A 20,774-nucleotide genomic window follows, 5' to 3' on the forward strand; every position below is an offset into this window, starting at 1 on the left:
AGCTGCCTCCAGCTCAGCCTGCGGAAATCCGAGCTTTTCCAAACGGCCCGACGGCCCGGGCGCCCCGCGGACCCTGGGCTCTCCCCGCGGCGCCTCCGCCGCCCGCCCCTGCGTCCTGGCTCGGCCTCCACGCCCCTCCGAGGTCCCGGCGCAGCGCGGCCGCCGCCACTCCCCCCACATTCCAGAGGCCGCAGCGCCGTCTCCTTCCTCGCATTCCTGCCCCCGCAAAGGAGTCCCTCCGCCCCCCGCGAGGCCGCGGCGAGGAGGGGGCGCGGCCCGGCGTCTGGGAGCGCACATTCCTCCGCTGCGCGCGCCGCCGAGTAGGGCGCAGCGTCCCGCGGCCCACGCGTGGCCGCCGGAGCGACCCCGGCCCGGCGCCGGCCCCGCCCCGCCCCGCGCCCAGGGGTCCCGGGGCGGGCTCCGGGCTTCGGGCGGACGATGCGGCGGCCCGGCCGGAGCGGCGGCGGGAAGCGGAGGCGGAGGTGACGCGCCAGGGCCGGCGGGCCGGGCCATGCAGCGCTCCCGGGCGGCCGCGGACGAGGCGGCCCTGCTCCTGGCCGGGCTGGCCCTGCGGGAGCTGGAGCCCGGGGGCTGCTCTCCGGGTCGGGGGCGGCGGGGACCGCGGCCTGGGCCTGGAGACGAGGCGGCGCCCGCGCTGGGCCGCAGAGGGAAGGGCGGCGGCGGCCCCGAGGCCGGGGCGGACGGACTGAGCCGCGGGGAGCGGGGTCCCCGGCGCGCGGCGGCCCCGGAGGTCAGCGCGCAGCCTGCGGGCAGCCCACGGGCCAGCCTGGCGGGGTCCGACGGCGGCGGCGGCGGCGGCAGCGCCCGTTCCAGCGGCATCAGCCTGGGCTACGACCAGCGCCACGGCAGCCCGCGCTCCGGCCGCTCGGACCCGCGCCCCGGCCCCGGGCCGCCGTCGGTGGGCAGCGCCCGCTCCAGCGTGTCCAGCCTCGGCTCCCGGGGCTCGGCCGGCGCCTATGCTGACCTCCTCCCGCCCGGCGCCTGCCCCGCGCCCGCTCGCTCCCCGGAGCCTGCGGGGCCAGCCCCCTTCCCGCTGCCTGCGCTCCCGCTGCCCCCGGGCCGGGAGGGCGGCCCAAGCGCGGCCGAGCGGCGGCTGGAGGCGCTTACCCGGGAGCTGGAGCGGGCGCTCGAGGCGCGCACGGCACGGGACTACTTCGGTGAGCGAGCTCGGCCGGGCAGTTCCCTGCGCGCGCGGCTTGGGTCCGGGGTTCCGGGACGGCCTCGAGTAGGCGGCCAGATCAGCGGAGGAGATCACGGGACTGGCTGGGGGTGCGGCGGTACACGGGGTTGGGACGAGGAAGGTGCGTCTCCCGGGCACTGGGGAGCGCAGAAGGTGAGTGCGCCTGGATCCCCAGCAACGGCTTCGCTACTGCTTCTGGGTGCCCCACCACACGAGGGGTTCTGGCCGAGTGAGTTGATGCGCGGTGCCTAAATTAACCGGCAAGTCAGGTTCATGGGCACACTGAGCCATTTTCTGATACTTTTTTCTTCTCCCTTTTTTTTTTCTTATTCTTTCTTTCTTTCTTTATTATTATTATTTATTAATTTATTTATTTTGAGAGAGGGTCTTCCTCTGTCGCCCAGACTGAAGTGCAGCGGCGCGATCTCGGCTTACTGTAGCCTCCGCCTCTCAGGCTCAAGGGATCCTCTCGCTTCAGCCTCCCGAGATGCTGGGACTCAGGTGCACACCACCACGCCCAGCTTTTTTCTTTTTTTCTTTTCTTTTCTTTTCTTTTTTTTTTTTTTTTTTTTTGTTTTAAGAGACGAAGTCTCCCTATGTTGCCCAGGCTGGTCTTAAACTCCTGGGCTCAAGCAATCCGCCCTCCTCGGCCTCCCAAGGTGCTGGGATTATAGGCTTGAGCCGGTGCTCCCGGCCTGATCTTTTCTTTACACTTGGCGCTCTCATCCTGTCTGATCCTTTCATGCTTCGTGATCAGCAGAAAGGGGTGCTTCCTCGTCTGCCCCGCCACGGTATGGGTGTGGACAGCAACCGGGAAGTGGAGTGGCCCAGGTACCACCGGACACCTCCTGACCCAGGCTTTGGTGATGGTAGCGGCGGGAGAGGGCGACTGTGTGAGGGAAGAAAAGCCCACTTTGGGGGAGAGGGAAATCATGCCAGTCACACGTGACTGCCCTCGCCCGGACTGTGCTGTGGACATAGGATGTTTCCTAAAGGAATCCTGCTGCAGGTGCGTCTGCAAAGCCCAGCAGCCTGACAGCCTCCACTTCCCAGTGTGGCCCAGGCCCCCTGATCTCTAGTTCTTGGGACAGCTCTTCAGGTGAGATTGTGAGCGGGGCAGAGGTATACTGTGGGGCCTGGGGAGAGAACTTCCCAACCTGCCTTCTGTATTAAGCATCTGGCTTGGTGGATGGATGGTCAGCATGCCTGGGACTGCAGCTGTCCTGGGGTTTGTGTCTTTGAGCATTCGATGGTGTCAGTAGCTCATGGCTGCCCTAAACTGGATATTTATTTATTTATTTATTTATTTATTTATTTATTTATTTTTTGAGATGGAATTCGCTCTTTCACCAGGCTGGAGTGCAGTGGTGAGATCTTGGCTCACTGCAACCTCCGACTCCCTGGTTCAAGCGATTCTCCCACCTCAGCCTCCCCAGTGGCTGGGATTACAGGCATACGCCACCACGCCCAGCTAATTTTTGTATTTTTTGTAGAGACGGGGTTTCACCATGTTGACCAGGATGGTCTTGATCTCCTGACCTCATGATCCGCCTGCCTCATCCTCCCAAAATGTTGGGATTACAGGCGTGAGCCACTGCACCCGGCCCTGAACTGGATCTTGAGGGGTGAGGAGGCTGTCAGTGAGGGGCCAGGTGGGGGCATTCCAGAGAGAAGGAAGAATGAACAGCGGAGGCCAGGTGGGATGAGGGATTGCCCCGCGCTTCCCCCAGGGGTTGCAGCCCAGAGGGCTCAGGTGGTCGAGTGCATGTGTGGGCTAAGAGGGGGTGCTCCTGCTTTGGGACGGAGAGCGCCTCCCATCTGTGAGGTCATGGTGAGACTTTGTGGCGGGGCAGGTCTTGTGGCGGCTGTTGGATGGCCTGGGAGCAGGGAGATGTGCCAGGAGCTGTCGTCTCGCGAGCCAGACAGGTGCCAGGAACAGAGGCTGGGGCTGACTTTTTGAAGGGCATGCTTCCCAGTGCCCTCTGCAGGGGAGAGTACCCATTTCCCAGCCCCTATGTACTGAAGAACCCAAGTGGGGGTGTGTTCTGTAGACACCCCTGAATCTTTGCATGATATAGGGGTGGCTGAGGTCCCTGGCAGGCAATGTGGAGATGGTACAAGACGATAGGGTGTGGTAGCACATTTGTTTTCTAAGGAGGAGCTGCTAGGCCGGGTGTGGTGGCTCACACCTGTAATCCCAGCACTTTGAGAGGCTGCGATGGGAGGATTGCTTGAGCCCAGTAGTTTAAGACCAGTGTGGGCAACATAGTGAGACCTTGTCTCTACAAAAAATTTTAAAAATCAGCTGGGCATGGTGGCACCCACCTGTGTTCTCAACTACTTGGGAGGCTGAGGTGGGAGGATCACTTGGACCCAGGAGTTCCAGGCTGCAATAAGCTATGATCGTGCCACTGCACTTTGACCTGGGTGACAGAGAGAGATCCTGTCTTTAAAAAAAAAAAAAAAAAAAAAAAGGGGCCAGGCATGGTGGCTCACACCTGTAATCCCAGCACTTTGGGAGACCGAGGCGGGCGGATCACAAGGTCAGGAGATTGAGACCATCCTAGCTGACATAGTGAAACCCTGTGTCTACTAAAAATACAAAAAATTAGCTGGGCATGGTAGCGGGCACCTGTAGTCCCAGCTACTTGGGAGGCTAAGGCAGGAGAATGGCGTGAACCTGGGAGGTGGAGCTTGCAGTGAGCCAAGATCCTGCCACTGCACTCCAGCCTGGGTGACAGAGTGAGACTCTGTCTCCAAAAAAAAAAAAAAAAAAAAAAAAAAGAGCTGCTCAGATCAGGCTGTTGTAGCGCTGTGAGTGTTAGAGGCGTGATGATAGACCTTTTTTATTTTGTTTTCAAGAAAAGCTAGAAATTGAGATTTGGTAATACTTTCCTGATTTTGTTTATTTTATTTTTTTAAACTTTTTTGAGACGGAGTCTCGGTTTGTCACCCAGGCTGGAGTGCACTGGTGCGATCTCAGCTCACTGCAACCTCCACCTCCCGCATTCAAGTGATTGTCCTGGCTTCACCTCCCCAGTAGCTGGGATTACAGGTACTGTGTACCTCCATGCCTGGCTAATTTTTGTACTTTTAGTAGAGATGAGGTTTCACCATGTTGGCCAGGCTTGTCTTGAGTTCCTGACCTCAGGGGATCCATCCATCTTGGCCTCTCAAAGTGCTGGGATTACAGGCATGAGCCACTATGCCCGGCCCACTTTCCTGATTTTAAAAAATATGGGCAACTATTTGTTTGAACTATATGGTTCTGATGATATTTGACTTTGTTGAGCTACAAATGTGGCAGTTTCATAGAGTTCAACCAGAATAATATAGCAGTTTACAAAAGGAAATCTGCAGGTAGCATAAGCTCAAGTGATCTCTGATAAACCTTGTCGTCAGAGTGTGGCTTTTTTGTTTTAAATTAAATTATTTATTTATTTATTTATTTTTAGAGACTGGGTCTTACCCTGTCACCCAGGCTGGAGTGCAGTGGTGAGACCAGCGCTCATTGCAGCCTTGAACTCCTGGGCTCAAGCGATCCTCCTGCTTCAGCCTCCTGAGTAGCTGAGACCACAGGTGCGCATCACCATGCTCGGCTAAATTTTTTTATTTTTATGTAGAGATGAGATCTTGCTTTGTTGCCCAGGCTGGTCTTGAACTTCTGGATTCAAGCGATCCTCTCTCTTTGGCTTCCCAGTGTTGGGATTATAGGCGGGAGCCACTACGCCTGGCCAGAGCATTTTTTTTTTCTCTGTCCAACCCCTCATCCCTTCCTGTCCTTGGCCCTGGTACCAGCTGACCTCTTGGTTGCTCTTTGCCATTCACTGATGTCTTTGGAACTTTCCCCTCTCCCCTCCCCAAGTTCCGCTGCCACTAGCCAGCCAACAGCCTCGGGCTTCCGGAACCTCTTCAACTTTGGTGACCTCCCTGCCTTCTCTTCAGCCACCCACTCTCAGGGCCACACCCTGTTTCCCCTTCACTCCAGCAGTCCTTAGTGGTAACCCCAGCCTGCTTCTCAGCAGTTCCTCTCATTCCTGTAATCGCCGTCTGCCCAGCAGAACCCCGACTCTGGGCCCATGCTTCGACCCCCTCTGCGGCCAGTATACCAGGCTGGGAAGGGCTCTGAGGAAGCCCTCAGGACCGTGAGAGGTTTGTTGTCCTCACCACACAGGTCTTCCTGGCACCACTGACACCCTAAGTCTTTGTCAGTTTTTTTTTTTTTTTTTTTTTTGAGACAGAGTTTTGCTCTTGTTGTCCAGGCTAGAGCGCAATGGCGAGATCTCAGCTCGCGGCAACCTCCGCCTCCCGGGTTCAGGCGATTCTTCTGGCTCAGCCTTCCAAGTAGCTGGGATTACAGGCACCCGCCACCACGCCTGGCTAATTTTTTGTATTTTTAATAGAGACGGGGGTTTCACCATATTGGCCAGTCTGGTCTTGAGCTCCCGACCTCAGGTGATCCATCTGCCTCGACCTCCCAAAGAGCTGGAATTACAGGCGTGAGCCACCGTGCCCAGCCGCCTTTGTCGGTTTCCTCTCTTATTCTCTCAACAACCTTCCTCCCTCCTTGGACCCCTATGTTTGCTTCCAACTTCGCTTGGAATCTTGAGGTCACCAGTTGCAGTCTATCTCCACCAGCATCCTGCCGCTCCCCTGTAGGTACTCCAGTCCATGTGGGTCTCACTCTCCTGCCGTCTGAGAGGACAAGGATCCTTCCATCACCAACCTACACCTCCTGCACCTTCAGTTCTCCTCTTTTCATTGGCCCTTTCCCTTTGTTTCTTTCTTTTTTTTTTTTTTTTAGAGACAGGATCTAGCTCTGTTGCACAGGCTGGAGTGCAGTGGTGCGATCACAGCTCACTGCAGCCTGAACTCCTGACCTCAAGTGATCCTCCTGTCTCAGACTCCCAAAGTGCTGAGATTGCAGGCATGAGCCACCAAGCCTGGTCCCTGCCTGCTTTTTTTTTTTTTGAGACGGAGTCTTGCTCTGTCACCCAGGCTGGAGTGCAGTGGTATGATCTCGCTGCAACCTCCACCTCCCAGATTCAAGCCATTCTCCCACCTCAGCCTCCCAGGCAGCTGGGATTACGGTGTGCACCACCACGCCCGGCTAATTTTTATATTTTTAGTAGAGACGAGGTTTCACCACGTTGGCCAGGCTGGTCTCAAACTCCTGGCCTCAAGTGGTCGACCCACCTCAGCCTCCCAAAATGCTGGGATTACAGATGTGAGCCACTGTGCCCGGCTCCTGCCTGGTCCTGAAGGCATCTGGACTGGTCTTCTCTCTGCCCAGTGAGAGTGAGGCGTGGGAGGCCCTGGGCAGAGCAGGGGGTACCCAGGAAAGCAGGGAAGGGAGATGAAGACCTGGAAAGCTGGGTGCAGGCTGAATCCTGGACACCAGAGAGGAGGGGGTGTCACCCACTAGCAAGATCAGAATGGAAAGTCCATAGATGGGCACGGCTAGGAGGTGACCAAGTGTGGGCCATGCTCTCTTTGTTGACTGAGGGAAGGTAGGGAATGGGGCGGCTGGTGGAGGAGGGAGAAGAGGTTATGTAAGGAAAGAGATGTAAGGAGAAAGCAAGAGGGTTGGGGGAGGGCAGCATGGTCTGGAGCTGGCAGAAGATTTACGGTCCAGAGGGCAGGTGGAGGGCCATCTTCATGTGCTGTGTGGCATGGGAGACCCTGGGTGACCCTGTAAAGGGGACATGAGATGAGTGGGCTGCCTGCTTACTGTCTGGGTTTCCAGGAGGGCTGGCCAGGGAGTGCCCTGAGGCTGGAGCCAGGCTGGGCCCTGGGGTTGCTGGTCACCCCTCTGCTTTCCACCTTCCCCGCTGCATGCTGAGTACACAGGTGTGGTCCCTGATTCCATCCACTGATCGCAGGCACCTGCACAGCAGCCCTCATGTCTGTCTTCTTTTTTTTTTTTTTTTTGAGGCGGAGTTTCACTCTGTCACCCAGGCTGGAGTGCAGTGGCGCGATCTCAGCTCACTGCAACCTCCGCCCCCCAGGTTCAAGTGATTCTCCTGCCTCAGCCTCCTGAGTAGCTGGGATTACAGGTACCTGCCACCACGCCCGGCTAATTTTTGTATTTTTAGTAGACGGGGTTTCACCATCTTGGCCAGGCTGGTCTTGAGCTCCTGACCTCGTGATCCACCCGTCTCGGCCTCCCAAAGTGCTGGGATTACAGGCATGAGCCACTGCGTCGGCTTCTTTTTTTGGAGACATCTCACTCTGTCACCCAGGCTGGAGTGCAGTGGCATGATCATAGCTCACTGCAGCCTCAAACTCCCAGGCTCAAGCCATCCTCCTGCCTCAGACTCCTGAGTAACTGGGACCACAGGTGCACGCCACCATGCCTGGATATTTTAAAAATTTTTTGTAGAAATAAAGGTCTTACTGTGTTACCCAGGCTGGTCTGGAACTCTTGGGCTCAAGTGATCCTCCCGCTTCGGCCTCCCAAAGTGCTGGGATTACAGGTGTGAGCCACTGCACCCAGCCCACTTCCTTATTTCCTTCAGGCCTTTGCTCAAATATCACCTTGTGAGTGAGGCTTCTGTGAATCCCCGGTTTAAAAATCACACATCCTTGGCCGGACATAGCAGTATTTGCCTGTGGTCTCAGCTTCTTGGTAGGCCGAGGTGGGAGGATTGCTTGAGCCCAGGATGTCAAGGCTGCAGTGAGCCATGATTGCACCACTGCACTCCAGCCTGGGCAACAGAGTGAGACTCTGTCTTTAAAAAAAAAAAAAAAGGCTGGGAGCAGTGGCTCACACCCATAATCCCAGCACTTTGGGAGGCCAAAGCGGGTGAGTCACCTGAGGTCAGGAGTTCATGACCAGCCTGGCCAACATGGTAAAACCCTGTCTCTACTAAAAGTAAAAAAAAATTAGCCAGGTGTGGTGGCGGGCGCCTGTAATCTCAGCTACTCGGGAGACTGAGGCAGGAGAATCGCTTGAACCCGGGAGGTGGAGGTTGCAGTGAGCCGAGATTGTGCCACTGCATTCCAGCCTGGGTGACAGAGTGAGACTCCATCTTAAAAAAAAAAAAAAAAAAAGAAATCTTGCATCCAAGCATTTTGTTGATCAGCCTTATTTTTTGCTGTAGCACTCGTCTCTGCCTGATGTTATTTGCCCTCCTCCACTCGATGCAGGATTCTTGAGGGTAGGGACCGGGTGCATTGCAGACTGAGTGGTGCCTGACCTTAGGGGCATGTGACTCATCTGTGTGCTGACTGACCAAGAGAATAAGTGGACCGTGGGGTACAGAGGAGGAGAGAGTGGCTGCAGAGGGGTGGTGACTGCCCCGGAGTGCCCGTGTGGTCTTCATTATTGTGTCTGGGTCACAAAACATGTTGAAGAACAGGATTTGGTTCACAAACAGTAGGAAGGATTCTCCCTCAGTCCAAGAGCAGGCCATAGGTGAAAGGGCTAACAACTGTCTAGGTATAAAGATACCATGATAGGCTGGGTGTGGTGGCCCACGCTTGTAATTGCAGCACTTTGGGAAGTCCAGGCAGGAGGATCGCTTGAGCCCAGGAATTGCTTGAGCGCACCCTGGGCAACTGGGCAACATAGCAAGACCCTGTCTCCACAAAAGAAAAAGAAAATTAGCCGTGTGTGATGGCATGTGCTGGAAGTCCCACCTACTTGGGAGGCTGAGGCCGGAGGACTGCTTGAGCCTAGGAGGTTGAGGCTGCAGTGAGCTGTGATTGCACCACTGCACTGCAGCCTGTTGGACAGAGCGAACTCCTGTCTCCCTCCCCCGCCAAAAAATTTAAAAGGCCTAAAACTGTTTGGGTGCAGTGGTTCATGCCTGTAATCCCAGCACGTTTGGAGGCCAAGGCAGGAGGATCGCTTTAACCCAGGAGTTTGAGACCAGCCTGGGCAACATAGTGAGACTCTGTCCCTATTTATAAATCAAAAACCAAAAGAATCTATTAGAACAGTTGTGATGGACAGTTTTGATTAGCTCCGACTCTGCACTAGGTGCTTGGCCAAGCCCTTGAATCCTCAGACAGCAGCAGCGGCAATCCCTGGGTCGTGGCCACTCTGATGGTGCCCATGTCAGTCATCAGTAATCGAGTGATGTTAGCCTAGGAAAGTTAGCATCCCCAAGGTCAGGCGGGTGGGCGGTGTCAAGACAGGGAGTCCGTTGGTGTGGTGTAGGCTGTGGCGCTAACCCCTGGTGTCCATTGGGTGGTATAGGCTGTTGCACTAACTCTTGCTCTCTCCTGCCTCTCCTCTCCTAGGCATTTGCATCAAGTGTGGGCTTGGCATCTACGGAGCCCAGCAGGCGTGCCAGGCAATGGGGAGTCTTTATCACACCGACTGCTTCACCTGCGACTCGTGTGGTAGGTAACCTCGTGCCCCGGGTAGCTCTGTGAAGGGGACCCGCCACGTCACCCCCATTCCCCTCAAACCCCCTTGCACCTGAGTCCAGGCAGATGGACCGGCCGCCTCTGGCCCAGGCGGGGCTGTGGAGGACTCTGTCTGGGGAGGAGGCGTGGGACCACTGAGGAGCCTTTCGCTGGCGGTAGGACAGGGCTGCCCCCGGTCGTCAGCTGTGGAGCCTCTGTGCCACACAGGGCACTGATGTCACCCAGCTGCCTGGAAGCAGCATCAGAATCCCATGAAGGACCTTCTGCCTGTCTGGACATACGACTAGTATTTCTTTTTCCTGCAATCTATTTTTGTTGTTGTTGTTGAGACAGAGTCTTACTCTGTTGCCCTGGCTGGAATGCAGTGGAGTGATCTCGGCTCACGGCAGCTCCTGCCTCCCGGGTTCAAGAGATTTTCCTGCCTCAGCCTCCCGAGTAGCTGGGATTACAGGCACATGTGCCACCATGCTCGGCTAATTTTTTTTTTTTTTTGTATTTTTAAGTAGAGATGGGGTTTTACCACGTTGACCAGGCTGGTCTCAAACTCTTGAGCTCAAGTGATCCGCCTACTTCAGCTTCTCAAAGTGCCGGGCATACAGGTGTGAGCCACTGCGCCTGGCCTATAATTTATTTTTGGCCACAATTTTACACCCAACATAAACTCTAAGTGTTATAGTTTAACCTAGACAAAGTTACAAAAAGAAAAAAAGGAACTATAATCTAACCACCCTAAGAAATCTCCACTCTTGATTTGCCCACTGTTCTTCCAGACCTTGCCTTAATCAGACATCTTTTATTTATTTGCATGTTTTATAACTTTTTTTTTTCTTTTCTTTTTTTTTTTTTGAGACAGAGTCTCACTCTGTTGCCAGGCTGGAGTGTAGTGGTGTAATCTCAGCTCACTGCAACCTCCGTCTCCCTGGTTCAAGCGATTCTCCTGCCTCAGCCTCCCGAGTAGCTAGGATTACAGGCACGCGCCACCACTCCCAGCTAATTTTTGTATTTTTTTAGTGAGACGGGATTTCACATGTTGGTCAGGATGGTCTCTCTTTCCTGACCTCGTGATCCGCCTGCCTTGGCCTCCCACAGTGCTGGGATTACAGGTGTGAGCCACCTCTCCTGGGCAACAAGAGCTAAACTCCATAGCAAAAAAAAAAAAAAAGAAAAAGAAAAAAGTAAAAGAAAAGAAAAAGTAGCTGGGTATGGTAGTGTGTGCCTATAGTCCCAGCTAGTCAGGGAACTGAGATGGGTGGATGCCTTGAGTCCTGGAGGTCAGAGCTGCAGTGAACTATGACTGCACCACTGCACTCCAGCCCCCAGGTGATGGTGAGACCTTATCTCAAAAAAAAAAAAAAAAAAAAAAAAAACTTGTGAGTTTATTTTCCAATTGTTTGTTGCTAGAATATAAAAATGCATTGGATAGGCCGGGCGTGGTGGCACACGCCTGTAATCCAGCACTTTGGGAGGCAGAGGCGGGTGGGTCACGAGGTCAGGAGATGGAGACCATCCTGGATAACACCGTGAAACCCCGTCTCTACTAAAAAAAAAAAAAAAAAAAAAAAAAAATTAGCCGGGCGTGGTGGTGGGCCCCTGTAGTCCCAGCTACTTGGGAGACTGAGTCAGGAGAATCGCTTGAACCCAGGAGGCGGAGGCTGCAGTGAGCCAAGATCGTGCCACTGCACTCCAGCCTGGGCAACACAGTGAGACTCTGTCTCAAAAAAAAAAAAAAAAAAGATTCATTCTCGAAAATTTGCTCTGAGTTCAACTGATCTTAAAGTGAATGTGTTTATTAACCAACACATGTATTTACATTAGTAAAATATTTCTTCATATATTTGGTTTGGCAACCTTTTGCAGTAATTCTATCGACAGTATGTTCTCTTTAATTTTTTTCTGAAATTTTGTTATTATAACAACAACAACCTAGAAAACCACCCATAACCCAGTGTCTCATCTGTTGGAGGAGGGTGCTGAGAGCTGGAAGCACAGCTCCATCCCTGGTCTCCAGCATTCCAGGGACCCCTCTCAACCCTTGTCCTTGCAGGGAGACGACTCCGTGGGAAGGCGTTCTACAACGTGGGCGAGAAAGTGTACTGCCAGGAGGACTTCCTGGTGAGTCCAAGCTGTGCCCCGGCGGTGCCAGGGGTGGGAACTGGGGCAGCGATCCTCATTCTGACTTGAGTGGAGACCTGAGGCCAGGAGGCAGGTGTTAACTGGGCCGCGAGTGCCCCTTTGTCACACAACGTGTCCTGGATCCTGTGTCCCCTCCCAGTACTCCGGGTTCCAGCAGACGGCCGACAAGTGCAGCGTGTGTGGACATCTCATCATGGAGATGGTGAGCCCCTGCCCCAGCCTCCTGGAGCCCTTCTGACATGGGTGGAATCTAAGGACCCCACCTTCTCCCCTGCTCCAGACCTGCCAGGGGTTCAGAGCCAGAGCCTCTCCCAGGGCGGTGCTGAGCCTCCTGCCCGCGCTGACCCCTCTGCCCCGCCCACAGATCCTGCAGGCCCTGGGCAAGTCCTACCACCCAGGCTGCTTCCGGTGCTCCGTGTGCAATGAATGCCTGGACGGGGTTCCCTTCACCGTGGACGTGGAGAACAACATCTACTGCGTGCGAGACTATCACACGTGAGTGGCTGGCACTGTGGCGCAGGCGGGACTCGGGCTGTCCTCTCTGGCTCCCCTGGAAGCATTTTTCCCACCAGACTGACTGCCCTTCATTCTTGGCCTTTTGCCTTCTGCCTCCCCTTGTGCACCCAGGCTTGGGTAAGGCATGTGTCTCTGCCTGCATCCCCTCTCCCGTCTCTGCCTGCACCCCCTCTCCCGTCTCTGCCTGCATCCCCTCTCCCGTCTCTGCCTGCACCCCCTCTCCCGTCTCTGCCTGCACCCCCTCTCCCGTCTCTGCCTGCACCCCCTCTCCCGTCTCTGCCTGCATCCCCTCTCCCGTCTCTGCCTGCATCCCCTCTCCCGGTGGTCCGGCCACCAGCTGTCTTTTCCTTCCCTCTTCTCTCCCTGTCGTAGCCTGTGTGCTTCTCTACTCCTGGCACAGGGGACCCTCCTGGCTGCAGTATCTACCGTCTCTCCCACTCCTCCCCTCCATCCCCTGCCAGGCCAGGCCTCTTCCGGCTGGGGCAGGGGATTGGGGTCTCTGCAGCCCCCTCCTCCTGCCTGTCTGATCCCCGATCTGTTTCCTCCTACTGTGACTCCAGGTTTATTCCTGGGAGCTCTGGTTCTGAGCAGGGCCTTGCATGGGATTGGAGTCCTGGGCAGAGGTCCCTGGTACTCAGAGTGAAGCCGGGTCTCACAGTGGTCCTAGCTAGCGGTGCCCCAGACCTGGACATTAAGGAGAAGGGAACTCACAGGAAACATGGGGGTGGATGGCAGAGCAGAACCTGAAGCCATCCTGGAGGAGGTGATTGGGTGGAGATGAAATGGGCAGTCAGATAAGAGGCCAGGACCGGGCGTGGTGGCTCATGCCTGTAATCCCAGCACTTTGGGAGGCCAAGCAATCCTGGATTGCTTCAACCCAGGAGTTTGAGACCAGCCTGGGCAATATAGCGAGACCCCATTTCTGTTTAAAAAAAAAAAATGAAGAGGCCAGTACGGGAAGGCGCGGCGGAAGCTGTTCCTTGTCTGCCCCGAGGTGTGCTCACAGGGAGAGACGGCCTCTTGGGCCACATCAGGGGATTCCTGTGGGTGCCCCTGTCCTTGTGCCCTTGGCCTCTGGTCACTCAGCTGATCACTTCTGGTTTCCTTTATCTCTCTAGGGTTTTTGCACCAAAATGCGCCTCCTGTGCCCGTCCTATCCTCCCTGCACAGGTAGGAGCCACTCACCCAGAGATGATCAGGTGCCTGGCCCAGCCGGCTGCTGCCCTGTCCAGCCTGGGTCTAGCCCAGGTCTTGGGCCACAGTGGGAGGGATGAGCAGGTGCTTCTCTGCAGGTCCTTCAGGACTGAGGGGTGTGTGTCGTGCTTGTGCATGTAGGGTACAGCTGTCTCCTCGCACGAGGTGGAGGAAGGTGGTGGGCCCTGCTGCTTGGCTGCCCCACTGCCAGCCTCCGCTCCACTCTCCATTGACGGAAGGGCTGTTCCCTGGGTCTTCTCAGCTCTGCAGGCTGAGGTGGGGGTGCTGGGGGAGCAGATGAGAGATGGACGTGGTCTGTGTGGGAGCCCCCCGTGGGTGCTGCAGCTCTTCTGGCCTGGGGTCTTCCCACAGTGCTGGCTCTGTCCCAGGCTGGTGTGCCTGGCGAAGCAGGACTGGCAGTGCCCTTTTGAGACTCCAAGGAAGTGAAAACAGGCCAGGCATAGCAGCCCACGCCTGTAATCCAGCACTTTGGGAGGGCGAGGTGGGATGATTGCTTGAAGCCAGGAGTTTGAGACCAGCCTGGGCCGCCTAGTGAGACCCCATCTCTACAAAGAAATAACAAATTAGCTGGGTATGGTTGTGCCTGCCTGTAGTCCCAGCTACTTGGGAGGCTAAGGCAGGAGGATTGCTTGAGCCCAGGAGTTTGAGGCCGCAGTGAGCCGTCATTGCACCACTGCACTCCAGCATGGGCAACAGAGAGAGACTCTATCTCTGAAAAAAAAAAAAAAAAGACTGGGCGCGGTGGCTCACGCCTGTAATCCCAGCATTTTGGGAGGCTGAGGTGGGTGGATCACGAAGTCAGGAGATCGAGATCATCCTGGCTAACACAGTGAAACCTCGCCTGTACTAAAAATAGAAAAAATTAGCCAGGTGTGGTGACGGGTGCCTATAGTCCCAGCTACTCGGGAGGCTGAGGCAGGAGAATGGCGTGAACCTGGGAGGTAGAACTGGCAGTGAGCCAAGATCGCGCCACTGCACTCTAGCCTGGGCAACAAAGCAAGACTGTCTCAATAAAAAAAAAGAAAAAAGAGGCCGGGCGCGGTGGCTCAAGCCTGTAATCCCAGCACTTTGGGAGGCCGAGACGGGCGGATCACGAGGTCAGGAGATCGAGACCATCCTGGCTAACACGGTGAAACCCCGTCTCTACTAAAAAATACAAAAAAATAGCCGGGCGAGGTGGCGGGCGCCTGTAGTCCCAGCTACTCGGGAGGCTGAGGCAGGAGAATGGCGCAAACCCGGGAGGCGGAGCTTGCAGTGAGCTGAGATCCAGCCACTGCACTCCAGCCTGGGCGACAGAGCCAGACTCCGTCTCAGAAAAAAGAAAAAAAGAAGCAATGAGGTGAAAATAATGTCCACATCCATTGACACCCACATGACCCTCTTGTGGGCCTTTGTGTGTGCTGCGGGCTGTGGCCACAGAGGATGCCTGAGGCCCATGTGTGTCTGTGTGTATGCACCTGCTGGTGCCTGTCCCGCCCCACAGAAGCATCGTGGCTGTGCTTTCTGGGGCGGGCATGCACCTCAGCTGGGACAGGAGCATGGTATGTGGAAGTGTACACTCCTGCATTTTGCCTCCAGTCCCCGCATGCTCATCATGTGTGAACTCTGTCTCTTCCTCCAGGGCTGTGAGACAACCATCCGTGTGGTGTCCATGGACAGAGACTACCACGTGGCATGTTACCACTGTGAGGTGAGCCTGGGCCCCCAGGAGGCTGGCAGCTGGGGTGGGCCTCCTTCCACGCGGCTCTCCTCTCCGGGTGTTCTGTGGGCTCACCTTATCAAAATTTTAGTTTTGCCGGGTGTGGTGGTTCACACCTATAATCCCAGCACTTTGGGAGGCCGAGGTGGGCGGATCAACTGAGATCAGGAGTTTGAGACCAGCCTGGCCAACATGGTGAAACCCTGTCTCTACTAAAAATACAAAAATTAGCCAGGCGTGGTGGCAGGCGCCTGTAGTCCCAGCTACTCGGGAGGCTGAGGTAGGAGAATCACTTGAACCCAGGAGGCAGAGGTTGCAGTGAGCCAAGATCATGCCATTGCACTCCAGCTGGGGCAACAAGAGTGAGACTCTGTGTCAAAAAAAAAATTTTTTTTTTGTTTATATATATTGGAAACAAGATCTCACTCTGTTGCCCACACTGGAGCCTCAACCTCCTGGGCTCAAGCTATCTTCTTACCTCAGCCTCCTGAGTGGTTACCACCACAGGCTTGCGCCATCACATTCAGCTAATTTTGTTATTTTCAGTTAGAGATGGGGTAAACTCCTGGGCTCAAGCGATCCACCTGCCTTGGCCTCCCGAAGTGCTGGGACCACAACGTGAGCCACCGCGATGGCCTCACCTATTTTATGGCGTCTACCCCATTCTATCTATCCGTTTCCTGCCCTGCAGAGAGTGAATTGGGGGAGGGAGTGAAGGTAGGTGCTCCCTGAGCAGCTGGAGGGGTCAGGGTTGGGGGCCGGGGTTCAGGGAAGTGATGGTCAGGCCATAGAAAGGACTGGATTTGGTGAGTGTCTGGATGTGGGGGGTTGAGGGTTGGGGATTGGGAGGTATTCATGAGAACCCCGGCAAAGAGTGAGGGCGGGGGAAGAGGGGATGAGACGCTCTCATTTTTGGTAGCTGGAGATGTCCAGTAGACCTGTAAGTGGGCGGGGGTTCAACGACCCTGCAGACAGCTGTGGGAATTTGGGGTCACTGATGTGTGGCGCTCTCTCTCCTCTGAATCTTTTTCTTTTTTTTTGAAATGAGTCTCACTCTGTTGCCCAGGCTGGAGTGCAGTGGCGCCATCTCAGCTCACTGCAAGCTCTGCCTCCTGGGTTCAAGCCATTCTCCTGCCTCACCCTCCCGAGTAGTTGGGACTACAGGCGCCCGCCACCGCGCCCAGCTAGTTTTTGTGTTTTTAGTAGAGTCAGGGTTTTACCGTGTTGGCTGTGCTGGCTGGTTTCAAGCTCCTGACTTCAAGCGATCCACCCACCTCGGCCTCCCAAAGTGCTGGGATTACAGGCGCGAGCCACCGCCCCAGACCTTCTTCTCTGAATCCTGGCCCTGGGAATTCCAGTTGCCTTGGCCTCCCCAGATTCTCAACTCAAGGAGACCACGGGGCTCCCCTGGGCAGCCGGAGCAGTCTCCAGGCGGTCAGTCGGGCGGTGTGGGGTGTACCTGCTGGGTTTCCCCTCTCTGAGAGATGATGGGCCTCCCTGGTCTGTTGTCCGGGGTCTGAGAGTCACTGTCATCTCTTTAGCCTGTTGTTCTCGTTGTTGAAGGTGGGAGGGGAAATCCAATTTCTGTTCCTCTGTTCTGGCGGGAAGCAAGGGTCCCGTGATGGACGCAGGGACGGCAGCTGAAGCCAGGGAGCATATGGGGTCTTCCAGGGTGAGTTGGAAAAGAAGGAGTGGGGGTCAGGATAGCTCAAGGAGCACCACCACTTAAGGACACACACAGGCGAAGTGGCCACAGAGGGAGGCCGAGGAGGCCTGGGCAGGAGAACCAGGAGGCTGCCGGCGACCGGGCCCCAGCAAGAGCAGAGCAAGTGGCAGCGGGAATCTGCAGTAGCAATCAGGGATCCCCTTGGGTGACAAGGTCTCCTGGGTGCAGGCGAGTGGCCCCATGGGAGCACTGATCGTGCCAGGGGACCCGGGAGGGAGGACGAGGAACAGATAGTCTGCAGAGGGGCCAGGGCTCCCCTCCAGCACTAACAGGACCTCCGCATCCCTCTACCTGCTGGGCTGTCCTGTGGACTGTGCTGCCTGGGGATTGTCCAGTACCGAGCACAGCCAAAGGTCCACCCTGAGAGTCAGAGCAGGGCAGGCGGCTGGTGGTGCTGCTGTGCTGCGATGAGGCTGCTGGATGGGGATTGATACCTCTGGGACCCCGCACTCCTCCCTGGCCTGGTGTGCAAGGCCCAGCCGGTGGCCTGTGGTAGGACAGGCGAGAGACCAGGGAAAGGAGTGGGGTGGTGCCACTGTGGCAGTCCAGCTCCCTTCCCCACGCAGGGCGGGCCAGGTGGTGGTGTCAGGGGCTCTGGATAACGGGGCAAAGCTGCCAGCATTCCAGCCCCAAGCTCGCAAAGGTAAAAATAGTGAGATAAGGGACGTGAAGCCAGCCCCCTGCTTCCCCTGGTGTCTCCAGGTCTACTCACCACTGCCTCTTCAGACCACCTGGGGGTGGCATTCCTCCCTCCGCTCTGCTCCAGGGACCCCTGTGTGGCGGAAACTGGTGGACACTTCCTTCCGGGCCCCCCAGCAGCTTGGAGCACAGGGCCGCTCCCTCCTCTCCCTGCACTTGCTTCACTTTGCCCTTGGGGCTGCCGGGTTTTGGTTTTCTTCACTTTCGTTTCTCCTGGAATCTCCCCAGCCCAGGCCTCTTCTCTTCCTACCTCCTCATGGAAGGTTCTGCTGCTTGCCCTCTTCTCTTTTCCAGTGGTCTGCACTCCCTGGAAGAGGTGGTCTGCTGTTTTGTATTTAAAAACCATCACGTTTGGCTGGGCGCAGTGGCTCACACCTGCAATCCCAGCACTTTGGGAGGCTGAGGTGGGAGGATGGTTATGAAGCCAAGGGTTCAAGATCAGCCAGATCAGCATGGCAAGATGCCATCTCTACAAAATAGAAGGGACAAAAATTATCCGGGCATGGTGGCACGTGTCTGTAGTCCCAGCTACTTGGGAGGCTGAGGTGGGAGGATTGCTTGAGCCCAGAAGTTTGAGGCTGCAGTGAGCTGAGATCGCACTACTGCACTCCAGCCTGGGTGACAGAGTGAGACCTTGTCTAATAAAAAACAGGCCAGGCACAGTGGCTTATGCCTGTAATCCCAGCATTTTGGGAGGCTGAGGCGAAGGATAGCTTGAGGTCAGGAGTTCTAGACCAGCTTGAGCAACGTGAAACCCCATCACTACAAAAAATAAGCAAAATTCACAGGGTGTGGCGGGGTGCGCCGGTGGTCCCAGCTACTCAGGAGGCTGAGGTGGGAGGATCACTTGAGCCCTGGAGCTCGAGGCTGCAGTGAGCCGGGATCCAGACACTGCATTCCAGCCTGGGCGACAGTGAGAGACCCTGTCTCAAACAAACAATAAACAACAAACGAATAAACAAAACACACCCAAACCATCAGGTTTTTATGCTGACACCCACGATGACTGCCTAGTCCTCTCCCCATAGTCTGACTTATATCCAGTGACTTCCTCTTGGATGCCTGAGAGGCAGCTCCAGTCCCCAGTGCTCCACACCGGGCTTCCTATCCCCCCTCTGGCCGAAGAAGAGTCTTTTTTTTTTTTTTTTTTGAGACAGAGTTTTGCTGTTGTCACTCAGGCTGGAATGCAATGTCAGGCCCTCTGCTCTCTGCAACCTCCACCTCCCGGGTTCAAGCGATTCTTCAGCCTCAGCCTCCCAAGTAGCTGGGATTACAGGCATGTGCCACTATGCTCGGCTAATTTTGTATTTTTAGTAAAGACAGGGTTTCACCATGTTGGCTAGGCTGGTCTCGAACTCCGACCGAGGCGGTGATCCAGCCGCCTCAGCCTCCCAAAGTGCTGGGATTGCAGGTGTGAGCGCCTGTGCCGGGCGGAAGAGTCTTTATGTTGTTATGCGGTCCCCTGTGGCTCTGCCCCGCCCTTCGGTTCTCCCCGTCCCGCCTCATGACTTATGATGTGCGCTTGTCTGCTGACTCTGGGGCTGGGGGGCTGTGTTCTTCCCTAGGACTGCGGGCTGCAGCTGAGCGGGGAGGAGGGACGCCGCTGCTACCCCCTGGCGGGCCACCTGCTGTGTCGTCGTTGCCACCTGCGGCGCCTCCAACCTGGGCCTGTTCCCTCACCCACTGTGCACGTCACTGAGCTCTGAGCAGGGGAAAACCCGTCCCAGGGCCGGGGTGGGTGTGTGTGTGGAGGGAGGGTCTGCGTGGGTGGCCCCGGTCAGTGTCGGGGGAGCTCCCTCTAATTCCACTTTCCCACCGAGCTGCTGTCTGCAGGGGCCGGACCCCCGCGTGGAAGCTTCTATTTATTCACCGTCTGTGCCTGCTCAAGTCACTTCCCTGCGGGCCCTGCCTCCCACCCACCCCATCACCAGCTTTCCACTTGGAGGCCCCCTGCGCCCTGCAGCCTCAGAGTAGGCCGTGGGTTACCAGGCTGGAGAGGGCCCCGGCCCTGGTCAGGGGTGCGAGGTGACGCGGCTGCATTCCTGGGCGGGAGCTGCTGTCCGTTGTTCAGGGACCTGGGGACACCCCCCCACCCCCCGCAAAGGGCGCTCCCACGCAGGGTGTGGTCTGGAAGGCGGGGCTGGCAGGGACATGGGTGTTCCTGCGTCTCCTAGCGCAGTGCTTGCTGGTGGGTGGGAGGGTGCCTGGCTTAGGTGGGGTCCCGGGAGGGGGTGAGGAATGACACCCTTGGGGAGCGGGCCTGCAAAGGGCACTGCCTGTGGCCACGTGGTCACTGTGGGACTTGGTCCTGGGGACTTTGATGGGTGTTTGCGGCCCCACTTGCTGCCCTGCTCCCTCTTCCAGGGCTCCTAGCTTGGCGCCCCCCACCCCCCACTCCCCTGCTCAGCCCGGGAAAATACCCCGTGCGGCTGGCTGCAGCCCCGGGTATCGCTCAGGAGCGACGACGGGGGCGCCCTGGCCGCGCTGCAGGAAAGCCTGTGTTTGCGCGCGGGGCACGGGGTTCCAAGACAAAAGGACAGGATTTGACTTAAATTAAGTTTTTCCCTTGAGGATATTTTCATTTTCTTTAAAAGAATATAATTTTCTTCTAAGATCTTGGACCAGCCTTACTATTTTTAAAGCAAATTCCAGCAAACTCACAAGTGTCTAATTTGTCGTGGAGCTGGTTTTCAGGTGGTAAGAACCTTGTGGTTTCAGGACTTTTCTATAAATTCCTCTAAAACCTCGATTGCGTGTCCGCCTTTCAGACTTTAGGGTAGTGTGGGGTTCTGTGTGTGTAGGGGTGTTGAGGGCAGTCGCCCCATGAAATGCAGTGTGGCGGTCCCTCCGTGCTCCCTGGGACACACTGACGGGAATGTGGGGTCTGGACGTGGGGGAGCCTGGTCCTGATGTGGAATCTCTGCGGGTTCAGGGGACGTTTGGACTGAAGTCGCTGGCTTCTGGGAGAGCCTGGACCCGCCTCTTGGCTGCTGCTCTCTCCTTCCTCCCCCACCTTCAGGTGCGAGGCCAGTGAATCACCCGCGGGGCTGGGCCAGGCGCCCGGAACCAGCTGGGCTGTACAGGCCGAGCCCAAGGGAACACCAGGAGGCGCCCGCAGGGAAGTGGCGGCCCCAGAGTCCAGCAGGGCCGAGGCATGGCGCGGGCGCCTCCTGGTGGACTGAGCCGGCAAGTACAGGGACGGTCAGGGA

The 20,774-nt window shown here is 56.5% G+C and overlaps 1 protein-coding gene and 1 long non-coding RNA gene across 3 annotated transcripts; both read left to right on the forward strand.

Annotated features, from left to right (window-relative positions):
- Positions 1 to 295: 295 nt before the first annotated feature.
- On the forward strand, positions 296 to 20,312 carry WTIP (WT1 interacting protein). Of its 2 annotated transcripts, XR_013410468.1 has the most exons (9): positions 296 to 1,178; positions 9,449 to 9,550; positions 11,622 to 11,689; positions 11,850 to 11,912; positions 12,075 to 12,205; positions 13,345 to 13,396; positions 15,063 to 15,131; positions 15,687 to 15,857; positions 19,131 to 20,181. XR_013410468.1 is itself a non-coding variant. In XM_028839550.2 (8 exons), exons 1-8 carry the CDS (start codon positions 512 to 514, stop codon positions 19,269 to 19,271), a joined length of 1,293 nt encoding a protein of 430 aa, XP_028695383.2. In that variant the 5' UTR covers positions 296 to 511; the 3' UTR covers positions 19,272 to 20,312. The 2 variants fall into 2 exon arrangements, 1 of the variants encoding a protein (XP_028695383.2); XM_028839550.2 differs by lacking the exon at positions 15,687 to 15,857 and having other exon boundaries at positions 19,131 to 20,312.
- LOC144337403 (uncharacterized) lies at positions 6,197 to 8,806 on the forward strand. The gene is made up of 2 exons (XR_013410476.1): positions 6,197 to 7,135; positions 8,220 to 8,806. It is a non-coding gene; the product is annotated as an uncharacterized LOC144337403 (long non-coding RNA).
- Positions 20,313 to 20,774: the final 462 nt, after the last annotated feature.

The sequence above is a fragment of the Macaca mulatta genome, chromosome 19 (genome assembly GCF_049350105.2).
Source record: "Macaca mulatta isolate MMU2019108-1 chromosome 19, T2T-MMU8v2.0, whole genome shotgun sequence".
Classification (NCBI taxonomy): Eukaryota; Metazoa; Chordata; class Mammalia; order Primates; family Cercopithecidae; genus Macaca; species Macaca mulatta.

Excerpts from the sequence above, each read along its gene's own strand:
- WTIP (XM_028839550.2), top strand. The coding sequence starts at position 512 with ATGCAGCGCTCCCGGGCGGCCGCGGACGAGGCGGCCCTGCTCCTGGCC. Across the intron at positions 9,551-11,621 it reads CTTCACCTGCGACTCGTGTG|GGAGACGACTCCGTGGGAAG; the intron begins GTAGGTAACCTC and ends TTGTCCTTGCAG. Across the intron at positions 11,913-12,074 it reads GACATCTCATCATGGAGATG|ATCCTGCAGGCCCTGGGCAA; the intron begins GTGAGCCCCTGC and ends CCCCGCCCACAG.